This window comes from Ailuropoda melanoleuca, chromosome 15 (assembly GCF_002007445.2).
Source record: "Ailuropoda melanoleuca isolate Jingjing chromosome 15, ASM200744v2, whole genome shotgun sequence".
Taxonomy (NCBI): Eukaryota; Metazoa; Chordata; class Mammalia; order Carnivora; family Ursidae; genus Ailuropoda; species Ailuropoda melanoleuca.
Genome location: NC_048232.1, coordinates 17,900,235 through 17,914,323, shown reverse-complemented (window position 1 = coordinate 17,914,323; position 14,089 = coordinate 17,900,235). Strand labels below are relative to the sequence as shown.

Below are 14,089 nucleotides of genomic sequence, written 5' to 3'. Positions count from 1 at the left end.
GTGTTTTTGGTGATGCTCAGAAGCAATAATGGTCAATAAGGTATAGTTAGTCTTCAGTAGTCCTGCAGTGGATACCGATTATGCATTCAGAGCCAGATACCAGGGGCATGAGAAAAGGACTGGTTAATATGGAAATAGTTAAGTAATAATACTACATAATAATGCTGTAACTGTCTTCCTGAGGACAACATTCTGACAGCTCAGTGACTAAATCTGAAGGAAAGCCAGGATGTTTTTGCTTGGTATCAAAAATATGTGGGTTTGGATAGCTCTGTCGGGCAGCGGGTGTGGGAAGCCATGTGTTTTGGGGGAATGGTGAGACTTTTCCAAAGAGTAGGGGGTGGAAGGGTAGGGAAGGTGGAAAGTTAAACTTGGTGCAGTGGTCTTTGAACATTGCCATTTATTTCTAAAATAATTTAGAAAAAAAAAACTGTGCTTCTCCTTTTATAAGTTAACATCTAAAATTTTTATTGTAAGTTTAGTGGTTGCAAAGGATATAATTTCTGAAATATTTTATGTGCGTTCCGTAAAATTACTGAATTTGTCTGCCATGAAATCTAAATGACAAAGTCAGTCCTGCTCTCTACTGAAATCAAACTTAATTTTCAGAAAAAGACTGACTTCATTGTTCAACTCAAATAGATATGGTAAAATGTGTTCTGTGGCAATCATCTCAATTAATTTTCAAATTCTAAGTGGGAAAGTGGGGGGAGAGAAAAGTAACTTGGCAAACGATTCCTGTCTTGCTTCCCTTTCAATACTTCTTAATTCAAGTATCTTGGTAGGTGAATCCCTTTTGGGGGGCTGCATTCTTAGATCATACCCCTATTTGCCCCCCCCAGGGGGGCCCCTTATAATTTATTTTGATGAGATTGAGGATAGGTGTGAGGTAAAGAGGACACCTGTGAAAAAAGAAATGAGAAAGGAGAAGCAGTAGGCCAGATGTACCTTTTTCAGTCAAAAGAATATGTTAAATTTTAATGTCTCCTTGAAACTATTTATGTTGCATACCTTTGAGAAGTCTCTGAGACCTCAGATAAGCATCCTCTAGTCAGGAGACCCTTGGTAGAGGGAACGGGGGCAGGTCCAGTTTTGGCCTGTCTGGTTCCTTTGAGGGGCTCCTCTCCTCAGTCCCACAAATGAAAACTTCACCATTGTGGCCTCTGGGTCAGGATGTGTAGTGAGCAACTCAGGAGATCATTAACAAGACTGAGAATACAGTCTTGAGTGATATTTCTGTTGGGCAGTAGTAGGGAATAGAACCTTTTGAGATTTTGGAAGTCAGAAGAGAAGGTACTAGAGAGAGGAAAGTGGACAGGGAGGTAAATCAGAGGGTCAAAGACAGAGATGCTGTCTGGAACCTCAAGTGTTGGACCTTGCCCGCCTCTTCTAGGAAGCAGAGACTAACGTCTGGGTACTTGATTGAATGAGCTATTTCAAGAAAGTCATTTAAAAACATCAAAGTGCTTTTCTTCTTTTACAGTCATTTATTTCTACCATGTTCTATCAGTCATCCCTCGTTCTTGGTCCAGTTCACGTATCTTGGGCAAACTTTGTAAATATATCATCACTTTTAATGATTATAAGTTAGTTTTTAATGATTAAAAGGTAATCCAATCCACTTGAAAGGTGCCAAGTAATATCAGATTCTAACCTCAATTTGTGTCCTGCTCCTTCCCCATTGCAAACTTGATATTTGACCATAACTATTCACTTAGGGTGAGGAAGAGGGTGAGGGTCATGATCTGGTTTTGAAACATCCCCCTTTTCTTGAGGCTTAACTGTCTGGTGTAGACACTGAGAAAAGGGAGAAATGGGTAGCTGGAATATTCCTAATACCTAGTTAGCTATCATTAGTAGGGAGCCCCTCCTCCCACCCCTCACCATTTGCACAATGCATTTGTGTAGTTCTGACTTTTTTGGTGGACTTCTCCTGTCCTGGAGAATAAATAATAAAAAAATAAAAATAAATAAAAAAATAGATGAAAGCTATGACAGCTCTTAGCTCAGTTGGGCCCCCAGTGCCCTCTCCAGGAGAGGCATCACCTCACCTAAACTAGTAGCTGCCTGAACAGCCGTGCAACTCCTAATTTGTCTCTGTTCTCTGTGCTTCTTCAAGTGAACTGAAGAGGGAAGCTCTAGGTTCTCTTCCATTCCTTTGGAGGATCATGCATAACTGAGATGCAACTAAATCCCTACTGCCCTGTCCTGTCCTCTTACTGTTCCCTGGTATATTATACCACAGATCTTTTAAGGCCAGTGAACGCAGAATACTCCCATGGCTATCTATTTTTAGAACAACTAAACCAAAAATTATCTTAATGTCGGTCTGAAAGGGTACATATGTAAAATACTCCTAATCAGAACTTTTCTTTTTCTACAACTTTGCTCTAATGAGCCCCAGGAAGCAGATTTTGCAGATTTTTCACCTTTTTTTCTGGATGTCACCAATCTGAACTGTTGACTGTCTTGGGGGCCTCCCATCATTTGCTGTTTGGTAGTGTGGTGATGGTATATCTTTCCCCTTCTTTGTTGGAATGAGGTAAAACTTCTTACCATAAATATTGCATTACCTCAAAGACAATGACTCCAAGAATGCCTTTTCCTCTTTTCTTTCCAGTCCTTTCCTTAGGGTAGATCAGAGAGATGAAAGATTGGGTGATGGCAAATAAGTGGTTCTGCTTCCATTAGCAAGCCTCAGTGAGCAGTGTCTGATGACCCCAATTATTGGTAGTCTTCGACAGCTCTTCAAAATGTGTGGTGCTTGGAGCCTCTTATTTGAGGAATGTAGCCAGTTTCCCTCAGTTTCTCGTGAATCTTCTGCAAGAGGAGTTATTGTCACCTAACAGTCCTGGTGTGTTCAGATAGGGTGATATAAGTAGTTATGTCTAAGCTTTTCATCTTAAATAATGAAGTTACCCTTTATTTCTGAGACTCAAAGGTAGGTTCTGGAATATGGAAATAACAGATATTAATATTTTGTATGTTAAAGTCAACGTATCTAGAAACAAATTCTATGTAGAAGTCTGGGAAATGGTTGAAAGCATAGTACGGATCTGGAGCTTGGAACAGAATTTCAGTAATACCAAGAAAGATATTTTGAAGCCATTAACATATAGACAGCATGAAACCTTGGAGATGAATGACATCTCCCGTGGCAAATGTGTAGATGGGAAGGGAAGCAGATATAGAAGGAAAGTATAAAATTGGAGGACAGAAATGAGAGAGAGAAAGATGGGGCAGTCAGGCTGTGGTGTAGTGGCAACAGCATTTGTCTGAGAGATCTTTCCATAGCCCCCATGGTACAGACAAGTGGTCCAACACGTATCTGCAGAAGTGAAATTTAGGGTTCTTTTTGAATATTCTCACTGGTTTTGTTAATATGACAACTTGTTCACATACTGTGATGATTAATTTTATGTGTCAACTTGGCTAGGCTATAATGCCCAGTCGTTTACCCAACACTAGCCTAGATGTTGCCGTGAAGGTATTTTTAGGTATGATTAACATTTACAATCAGCCAAGTTTCAGTAAAGCAGATTCCTTCCATAATGTGGGTGGGCCTTTCAATCATTTAAAGGCTTTAACAGTAAAGATTGAGGTTTCCAGAGGAAGAAGGAGCTCTGCCTCAGGGCTACAATGTAGAAATCCTACCTTTGTTTCTAGCCTGATATATTTGATTGGTGGATTTTGGACTCAACCCAGCACATCAACTCTTGTTTCAGTTTCCAACTTAGCATCCTGCCCTACAGGTTTCATGCTTGCCAACCCCCATGATTATATGAGCCAATTCTTTAAAATAAATCTCTATTTCAATATATTAATATTTAAATTATTATAATTAAAATTATTTCATTAGTATTATGTATAATTATTATATAAGTATGATATAATCTTATTTATAGAAATGTTTATCTTAAGATATCTATCAAAATGTATTAATATACTTAATTTGTCAATATTCTATATTATATGTTAATATATTAAGATATTTAAAGATACACACACACAGAAACTAGAGTATCTAATCATTTCTGTTTCTCTAGAGATCCTAATACATCTGTGTATTCTAGCACAAAATTATATTTCACTTAGAAGCTTTGTGTGTATCTTTCTCACTAGATTACAAGCTCCTTTAAGTCCAGACTGCTTCTCATTCATGTTTGTATCCACATTGTCTGATCTATTTTTGGCACATAAGAAATAATTACAGAATTAATAGATGAGTAAGATCTTCTTGATAGTAATAGATTGAAGATGCCATTTTTTTTTCTTGATGAACACCATAGATCTATAATAACTGCCTTAATTGATATCAAGATTGGTGTCTGCTAATTACCATGATTGCAGGCTGGAGATCTGAGAAGAATTCATCGAGTATACAAAAAATTGGCACCAAGGAAAATGCAGTTATGCAGTATTCTGTGACACATTGGTATTGCTGCAGATCTAAATCTTTGACTATAAATTCTGGCATGCAAGAGATGATGCATTTCTTTTAATTTCTTAAAGTGTCATTAAATCTTATTCTGAGACTTTCTCTTGCTCAGTTCATGGAAAAGTCAATCATTTTCATTATCAGGGTAACCTGTATCCCATATGGGTGACAGGAAGACGGATATTGGGCAGGAAGCTCCCAGGATCCTGAATGGCAATGTAGATTGTAAGCTCTTCTTTCTTTTTGTTATGTTTGGTTTTGGTTTTTAATTCAAATATGAAGAACATAATATTAAGTTTCAGGTATACAATATAATGATTCAAAAAATTCTACACATTTCTCAGTGCTCATCAAGATAAGTGTACTCTTAATTCCCTTTATCTGTTTCACCCATTCCCCACCCACCTCCCCCCTGACAAACATTAGTTTCTTTGCTGTATATGAGTCTTATTTTTTTTGGTCTTTTTTTGTTTTGTTTATAAAATTCCACATATGAGTGAAATCGTATGGTAATTGTCTTTCTCTGACAGATTTACATCACTTAGCGTTATATCCTCTAGATCCATCCATGTTGTTGCAGATGGGAAGATTTAATTCTTATGGCTGAGAAATATTACATTGTGTGTGTGTATACTTTTTTTTTTAGATTTAGATTTTTTTAGATTTTATTTAGAGAAAGAGAGTGAGAGAGGTGGGGGGGGGGAGAAAGAGACAGCATCCCAAGCAGACTCTGCACTGAGTGCAAACCCTGATGTGGGACTTGATCTCACAATCCTGAGATCATGACCTGAGCTGAATCAAGAGTCAGACACTTAACTGATGGAACCATGGAACCACCCAGGTGCCCAAATACCACATATTCTTTATTCATTCATCTGTGATGGACACTTGAATTGCTTCCATAATTTGGCTATTGTAAATAATGCATAGAGCTATGTATATTTTTTTTTTCAAATTATTGTTTTTGTTTTCTTTGGGTAAATGCTCACTAGTGGAATTACTGGATCATATGGTAATGCTATTTTTAATTCTTTGAGGAACCCCCATACTGTTTTCTACAGTGGCTCTACCAATTTGCATTACCGTCTACAGTGTTTCTCCACATCCTTGTCAACACTTGTTATTTCTTCTCTTTTTTTATTTTAGCTATTCTGGTAGTTGTGAGGTGATATTTCATTGTGGTTTTGATCTGCATTTCCCTGATGATTAGTTGGTGTTTACCATCTTTTCATGTGTCTTTTGGCCATCTGGATATCTCCTTTGGGAAAAATATCATGACCTGACACTGAGGTCAGATCCTCTGCCCATTTTTAACCAGATTGTTTTTTAGATGTTGAGTTATATAAGTTCTTTATATATTTTGGATGTTAACTCCTTATCAGATGTATCATTTGCAAGTATCTTCTCCCATTCAGTAGGTTACCTTATTGTTTCGTCAGCTGTTTCCTTTGTAGTGCAAAAGCCTTTTTTATGATACAGTCCTAATAGTTTAATTTTGCTTCTGTTTCCCTTGCCTGAGAAGACATATCGAGAAAAATGTGTCAAAGAAAGCACTGCCTATGTTTTCCTGTACAAATTTGATGGTTTCAGGTCTGACACTTATCTCTTTTATCCATTTTGAGTTTATTTTTGTGTATGGTGTAAGAAAGTGATCCAGGTTCATTCTTTTGCAGGTAACTGTCCAGTTTTCCCAGCACCATTTATTGAAGAGACTGTATTTTTCCAATTGCATATTCTTGTCTCCTTTATTATAGATCAATCGACCATATAAACATGGTTTATTTTTGGGTTCTTTATTCTGTTTTATTGATCTCTGTGTCTGTCTTTGTGCCAGTAGCATACTGTCATGATTACTACAGCTTTGTAGTGTATCTTGAAATCTGAGGTTGTGATATCTCCAGTTTTCTTCTTTTTCAAGATGACTGTGGCTCTTTGGGGTCTTTTGTGGTGTCATATAAATTTTAGGATGATTCTAGTGCCATTAAAAATGATATTGGTATTTTGAAAGTGATTGCTTTAAATCTGTAAATTACTTTGGGTAGTATGGACGTTTTAACAATGTTCGTTCTTTCAATTCATGAGCATGGAATATCATTCCTTTTGTTTCTGTCATCTTTAATTTCATTCATGAATTTGTTAAGAGTTTTCAGAGTAAAGTTCTTTCACCTTGGTTATATTTTATTATTTTTTGTGCAATTGTAAGTGGGATTATTTTCTTAATTTCTCTTTCTGCTACTTCATTATTAGTGTATAGAAATGCCGGTTTCTGTATGTTAATTTTGTATCCTCTGACTTTACGGAATTCATTTGTCAGTTTTAGTAGTTTTTTGTTGGAGTATTTATGGTTTTCTACAGCTAGTATAGTGTCATCTACAAATAGTGAAAGTTTTACTTCTTTGTTATGCATTTGGATGCCTTTTATTTCTTTTCTTGTCTGATTGCTGTGGCTAGGATTTCCAGTACTTTGTTGAATAAAATTGGTGAGAGTGGACATCCTGTTTTACTCCTGGTCTTAGAGGACAGGCTCTCAGGTTTTCACCACAGGGTATGACGTTAGCTGTGTTTTGTTTTGTTTTGTTTCATATATGGCCTGTATCATATTGAGTTATGTACCCTCTAAACCCATTTTATTGAGAGTTTTTATCATGAATGGTTGTCATACTTTCTCAGATGCTTTTTCTGCATTTATGGAGATGATCATATGGTGGTTATCCTTCCTCTTGATAATGGGATAGATCACATTGATTGCTATGTAAATTCTGAACCACTGTTATCTCTGAAATAAATCTCATTGGATCATGGTGAATGATTTTTTTTTAATGTATCATTGGATTTGTTGAGGAGTTTTACAACTATGTTCATTAGAGAGATTGGCCTGTAGTTTATTTTGGTAGTGTCTTTATCTAGTCTTGGTATCAGGGTAATGCTGGCCTTGTCCAATGAATTTGGAATCTTTCCTTCACCTTATGTTTTTTGGAATAGTTTGAGAAGAATAGGTATTAACTCTTCTTTAAATATTTGCTAGAATTAGCCTTTCAAGCCATCTGCTCCTGGACTTGTGTTTGTTGGGAGTTTTTTGATTACTTATTCAATTTCATTGGTAGTATTCAATCTGTTCAAATTTTGTATTTCTTCCTGATTCAGATTTGAAGGTTATGTGTTCCTAGGAATTTATCCATTTCTTCTAGGTTGTCCAATATGTTAGCATATAATTTTTCAAAATCTCTATTATTGTATTTATGCAGTTTCAGTGGGTATTTCTTCTCTTCATTTCTGATTTTATGTATTGAGTCCTCTCTCTTATTGGATGAGTCTGGCTAAAAGTATATCGGTTTAGTTGATATTTTCAAAATATAGTACCTGGTTTCATTGATCTCTTGTGTTTTTTCAGTTTCTATTCATTTATTTCTGCTCTAATATGTATTATTTTGTTCCTTCTACTGGCTTTGGGCTTTTTCTTGCTCCTTTAGGTGTAAGTTGCTTATTTGAGAAATTTCTTCTTGAGGTGGACCTGTATTGCTATAAACTTCCCTTTTAGAGCAGCTTTTGCTGCATCGCAAAGATTTTTGGGCCCATTTGCTGTGTAGTAGCATGTCATTCAGCCTCCATGTATTTGTGTTCTTTCCAGATTTTTTCTTGTGATTGATTTATACATTCATATTGTTGTGGTTAGAGAAGATGCATGATATGATTTCAGTCCTTTTGTAAATTTCTGAGACTGGATTTGTGGCCTAACAAGTAATCTGTTCTGGAGAATGTCCCATGTGCCCTTGAAAACAATGTGCATTCTGTTGTTTTTTGGATGGGGTTCTCTGAATATATCTGTTAGGATCCATCTAGTCCAATGTGTCATTCAAGGCCACTGTTTTCTTGTTGATTTTCTGTCTAGATGATTTATCCATTGATGTAAGTGAGGTGTTAAATGTCCCCTGCTATTATATTAATGTCAGTTTAATCCTTAATGTCTCTTAATAGCTTTTTTATGTATTAGGTGCTTCCACATTGGGTGTATAAATATTTACAATTGTTATATTCTCTTGTTGGATTGTTCCCTTTATCATTGGGTAGTATCCTTGTCTCTTGTTACAGTCTTTGCTTAAGGTTTATTTTATCTGCTATTAAGTACTGTTACCCAGCTTTTTTTTGCTTCATTTGCATTGTAAATTTTCCATTCTTTGCTTTCAATTTGAATGAGTCTTTAGGTGTGAAGTGAGTCTCTTATAGGCATCATATACATAGGTCTTGCTCTTTTATCTCAGTCACCCTGTGTCTTTCAATTGGAGTTTTTAGTTCATTTACATTCAGAGTAATTAGCAATAGGTATGTACTTATTGACATTTTGTTACCTGTTTTATGGTTGTTTGGGTAGTTCTTCCTTGTTTCTTGCTCTCTTGTTGTTTGCTGGCTTTCTTTAGTGATATATTTGGACTCCTTTGTCTTTATTTTTTTGCATATCTGTTACAGGTTTCTGATTTGTGGTTACCATTGGGTTAATGTATAATAGTCTATGCAGATAGAAATCTACATTAGTTGATGGTTTCTTAAGTTGGAACCCGTTCTAAAAGCACAAAATTTCCCCCCCGCCATGTTTTATGTATATGATATACTTCGTATCCTTTTATTTTTTAATTCCTCGACTAATGTTTATTGATATAATTGATTTTACTGCTTTTGTGTTTTAACCTCTGTATTCATGTTATATGTGATTAATCTAGTATGTACGTTTGTTTATTTATTCTCTATACCCATCTTGGAGCTTGAGCTCACAACTCGGAGATAAAATGTCGCATGCTCATCTGACTGACCCAGCCAGCTGCTCCAAATCTGGTACTTTTTATTATGTTTATATTTGCTTATGAAAATTTTCTCTTTTCAGATTCATCTTCTGTTTATGACATTTTCTTTCCAGTCAGACTCTATTTTAACATTTCTTGTATGACTGGTTTAGTGCTGATAAGCATTTTTAACATTTGTTTGGGAATTCTGTATCATTCCTTGTATTGTGAATGATAACTGTGTTGGATAGAGTATTCTTGGTTGTACATTTTTTCCTTTCTGCATTTTGAATAGATCATGCCCTTCTCTTCTGGCCTGCAAAGTTTCTGCTAAAAAAGTAGCTAAGAGTCTTATACCTGCCTTCTGTTCTCTTGTTTCTTTTAAAATTTTCTTTTTATCACTATTATTTCTTTCTCTTCTTCTGGGATCCCTGTAATGTGAATGTTATTATACTTGATGATGTTATTGAGTTCCTTTAACTTATTTTCAGTTTTTTTTTTTTTAAGATTTTATTTATTTATTTGACAGAGATAGAGACAGCCAGCGAGAGAGGGAACACAAGCAGGGGGAGTGGGAGAGGAAGAAGCAGGCTCATAGCAGAAGAGCCTGATGTGGGGCTCGATCCCATAACGCCGGGATCATGCCCTGAGCCGAAGACAGACTCTTAACCGCTGTGCCACCCAGGCGCCCCAACCTGTTCTCAGTTTTTATTATTCTTTTTCTTTCTGCTGTTCAGCTGGTTGTTTTCCATTATTCTGTCCTCGAGGTCATTGATCTGTTTTGCTTTCTCTAATCTATTCATTTTATCTAATATATTCTTAATTTCAGTTATTGAGTTCTTAATCTCTAGGTCTTTTTTTATGTTTTCTATCTCTTTGTTAAAAGTCCCACTGAAATCCTCCACTCTTTTCTCTAGTCCAATAAGTTCTTTATGATCATTACTTTGAGTTCTCTATCAGGCATATTCCTTATCTCCTTTTCCTTTAGCTTTTCTTGCTGTGCTTTTGTCCTATTCTCTCATTTGTGACCTATTTTTCTGTCTCATTTTGTTTAAGTCTCTGTGTTTATTACTCTATAGTAGGAAAGTCAATTATGCCTTCTGATTTAAAATTAGTGGCCTTACAAAGAAGAGGTCCTGTGGTGCCTTTTAGAGCACCGCTGCCTGTTCACCAGAGCTGGTAGCTGCAGAGGTGTTTCCTTTATGTGTTGCATGCACCTTGCTATTGTGGCTGAGCCTTGTTTGCCTTCTGTCCAGTTGGCTGAAATGGCCTCCATTCTCTTTTCTGGGTAGGGTATGGTCCTTGTGCTGTTAAGGGGCCAATCTGCGGTTGCCTTGGGCTTTAAGTTGGTTCAGACCAAATGCCTGCCACCAGCCTGTTTGCTGGGGCTGTGGTAGCACCAAATTGTGGGATGCTCTTCCTGCATTTTTCCCTGAGGGGTTTTCATTGGTGAGTAGGGTCTTCAGTGAGATCAAATATCTGCCCCCAGCCTGTTGGGGTTGCAGTGACCCTGAACTACAGGGCTTTTTCCTGTTGTGCTGTTCCCTGTGAGGTTTTTGTTGGTGGGTGGTGGTGGCAGTCTGATCAGATGTCTGTCCCTAGTCCCCTGCTGGGGCTGCAAAGTAGTGTGTATAGTTATTTTCCCCTCTCCCCAGGGCAGGAGTCACTTTGGAGTGGTGCTTTTCACTGTTGTAGTTGATTGCAGGATGATACTTGTCAGAAGCTGCTATTGGGGGGGAACTCCTCCCCAGTGGAGCATGTTGGATGGGATGGGTCTGCAGTATAATGCAGGGCATGTGGTGTTAGCAGGGTAGGTGGAGAATGTTACTGGTTCCTAGCTGGGCTACCTGTAGGATGAGTTTTGATAGTCACTGCTTTGGAGTGACTCCTGCCCAACTGGAAGGCTATGATGAGGGTGGATCCATGGTAGATTGTGGGGTAGGGTATACAGTGTTAGCAAGCTAGGTAATGAGTGTTCATGCTCATTCTTGAAGGTGTCTGCTTGTCTAAACTGGCAGGGAGGAGAAATGACACCTGCCAGCTCTTATGTTCTTGGATAAGTCTCCTAAAAATACTTGCCCTTGTAGCATGCATTTTGAGATTAGTAAAGAAATCTACTTCATGCATACCGCAAGTAATTTTCAGATTGCTGCTGCTTTGCTATATTTTGGCAGGGTTGTTTGTTATGTTCTATTTTTAAGGGTGGGGGCTCAGTTTCCCCTCTAGCTCTTCCAGAGTAAAATCTATTGATTTTTAGGGTACCCGGTTTTAAGCTCTGCTGGTTATAAAAACTCCAAAAGTTAAGCCCCACTGGTTTTCAGAGCCAAATGTTATGGGGACTTGTCTTTCCAGTGCAAGTTCCCCCATGTCTGGGGTGCCTGGTGTGGGGTCTGTTCCTTTCCCGGCTTCAGAATTGTGGTGTCCCTCCTGTTTGTGGTTAATCTTGTGGGAGTTTGGTCCTTGACTGTTTCTGTGCCCCTCCTACCATTTTTGGTGTGGCTGCTGCTTTAGAATTAACTGTACGGCGTCTGTACTGCTAGTCTTTGGGTCATTTTCTGGGTTAGTTGCACTGATGTGGCTGTTACCTAGGTGTATCCATGGGAGGAGGTGAGCTTGGGATCCTCCTACTCCACTATCCTTCCAGGCTGTCTCCCTCCAGTAATTGGGGTCTTCTTAGTTTTGCATGAGTTCCTTTGGGTACAGCAGCTCCTGGTCTCTGTTCTGTATATTACCTAGAACCTAGGAGTCTTGACCTGAAACACTGATGTTTAGAGTTCACTGGGAGGGCCAAGAAAGCATCTCTTTTGCAGTTCTGCCACCTTCCCTAGGCACCACCATCAAGTGGGAAACACATCCCCTCATGTCTTTTAATCTGTGGCGAATGCCACGTTCCCTTTCTTGTTGTCATCAAAACTGTTCTTAACATAATGTGAAAAGTAAGCTTAAGGCTTTTTACTGAAAATAGAAGAATGATTATTGTTAAGTAGCTCCTACATTCTGCCCAGAAAGAAACAAATCCACAAAGCATAGAAACACTAAAGTTACCTCCATGTAAATGGAGTGAAAGAAATATAGAGCAAATGAAATGTTTTAGAAAATTGCTCTGCCACAGTATATTTTATTCAGCAAAGACATCACTTACCTGGCTGGTACTTTTCTGTTTGCAAGAAAACACACAACGGTGACTGCAATATGAATCATCAGGAAAGCTAATCCAATGCCCAGGAGAGTCCATATATCTGGAATTTCAAACCAGTTAAAAAGACAAATATGCAGTGAAAAACATTTAAACTCCAAATTCAAGCAATTATTTAGTCACAATGTCACCTACTATTCTGAGTGTATGTGAAATCTGCTGGGGAAGGGTTAACCTTGATGTGGCATCGATTTCCTTTCCATCCTTGTCCACATCTGAAAATGAGATAAAATGTGATATTTAAATTTTAAAAAAAGTAGAAACCTATTTTAGCAGCATTATAATGGAATAAAATGATGAATGTCAATAAATAATGATACAAGGAATGCCGGTATCTTTGATAAGAAACTGAAAATATTAAATGAGAGCAAAAACAAAATTAAATTTTATTATTTTCATAATTGTGTAAGATTTTTAAAAATATCACCTTCTTGATTTTTATCTATAAGGTGGGAACTTAGCTTTCACATGCTCTTTTATTTTCAGTATTGATTTGATTTTTACCAGTGTCCAATCCAGTATTACTTTCTTGATCCTTTGTCTCAAAGCTAAAACCTAGTACTTTTGTCACTAGTGACGAGATTTTTTTCAATATTGAGGGAAATATTAAAATTACAGATTTACATAAATCAGTATATTTATAATATCGGGATGATCCTTCAGGTACATAGATTTGAAACCAGGTTAATAACCTTATTGGATATACCTGCAACACTACTATGACTTAATTAACTGCTTTATTTAGGGATATCATAATGAAACCTAGAACGCTGGGAGTATTTCCTTTATGGTTGGCTTTCCGAACATTACAGAAATGGGGTTAGCTTAGACCTCAAAGGGAAATCAAGTTTATTTTTAAGCAGTAAATATGTCAGATGTTTTCTATTATACTATGTGTTTGGATGTGAGTGTGAATGCTTATGTATTCATAATTTTTTTATCAGCAATAACAGGATACAAATTATTTGTGTTTATGTTTTGTTGAATTTTCTGCCAAGTTCATAGTACATGCCACAAGATAAGATTAAAAAGTAGCTTCTGAATGCATGTGCATTGAAGCTGTGTGTTACAAGCAGTTCTTCTTCAGTACACAGTTGTATTTTCCTCAGTCTTTTTGAATTTGAAAATTTGAACTTAAATAAATAGCAATTTCTGCACAAGAGCAATAGCTTCTTTAAATATAAAAAGCGTGGAGTTTCAAGAAGCTCCATAAGAATGCCTTCTTTCTGGGACACGTGGGTGGCTCGGTAGATTGGGGTGTCTGACTTTTAGTTTCTACTGAGGTCATGATCTCAGGGTTATGGGATTGAGCCCTACATTGGGCTCTGTGCTCAGCAGAGTCTGTTTGTCCCTCTCCCTCTGCTGTTACCCCTGCTTGTACTCTCTCCCTCTCTCTCTCAAGTAAATAAATAAAATCTAAAAAAATAAAATAGGGGCATCTAGGTGGCTCAGTTGGTTAAGCGTCTGCCTTCAGCTCAGGTTGTGAGCCCTCCATCAGGCTCTGTGGTCGGCAGGGAGTCTGCTTCTCCCTCTCCCTCTGCAACTTCCCCTGCTTGTGTTCTTTCTCGCTTGCTCAAATAAATACATAATTAAAACAAAATAAAAAAGAACGCCTTCTTTCCTTCACAGAACTAGAATAATACCAAAATTTATATAGAACCACAAGAGACCTTTGAATTG

The 14,089-nt window shown here is 37.3% G+C and overlaps 1 protein-coding gene across 1 annotated transcript in view; it reads right to left on the bottom strand.

The window, feature by feature from the left end:
• Positions 1 to 14,089, bottom strand: part of MALRD1 (MAM and LDL receptor class A domain containing 1) — a 683,830-nt gene that overhangs the window by 24,713 nt on the left and 645,028 nt on the right. The window contains exons 29-30 of the mRNA XM_034644348.1: positions 12,545 to 12,624; positions 12,356 to 12,452 (exon numbers count right to left, since the gene is read on the bottom strand). Of these exons, the coding sequence (XP_034500239.1) occupies positions 12,356 to 12,452; positions 12,545 to 12,624 (177 nt within the window). The remainder of the gene's footprint in view (positions 1 to 12,355; positions 12,453 to 12,544; positions 12,625 to 14,089) is intronic.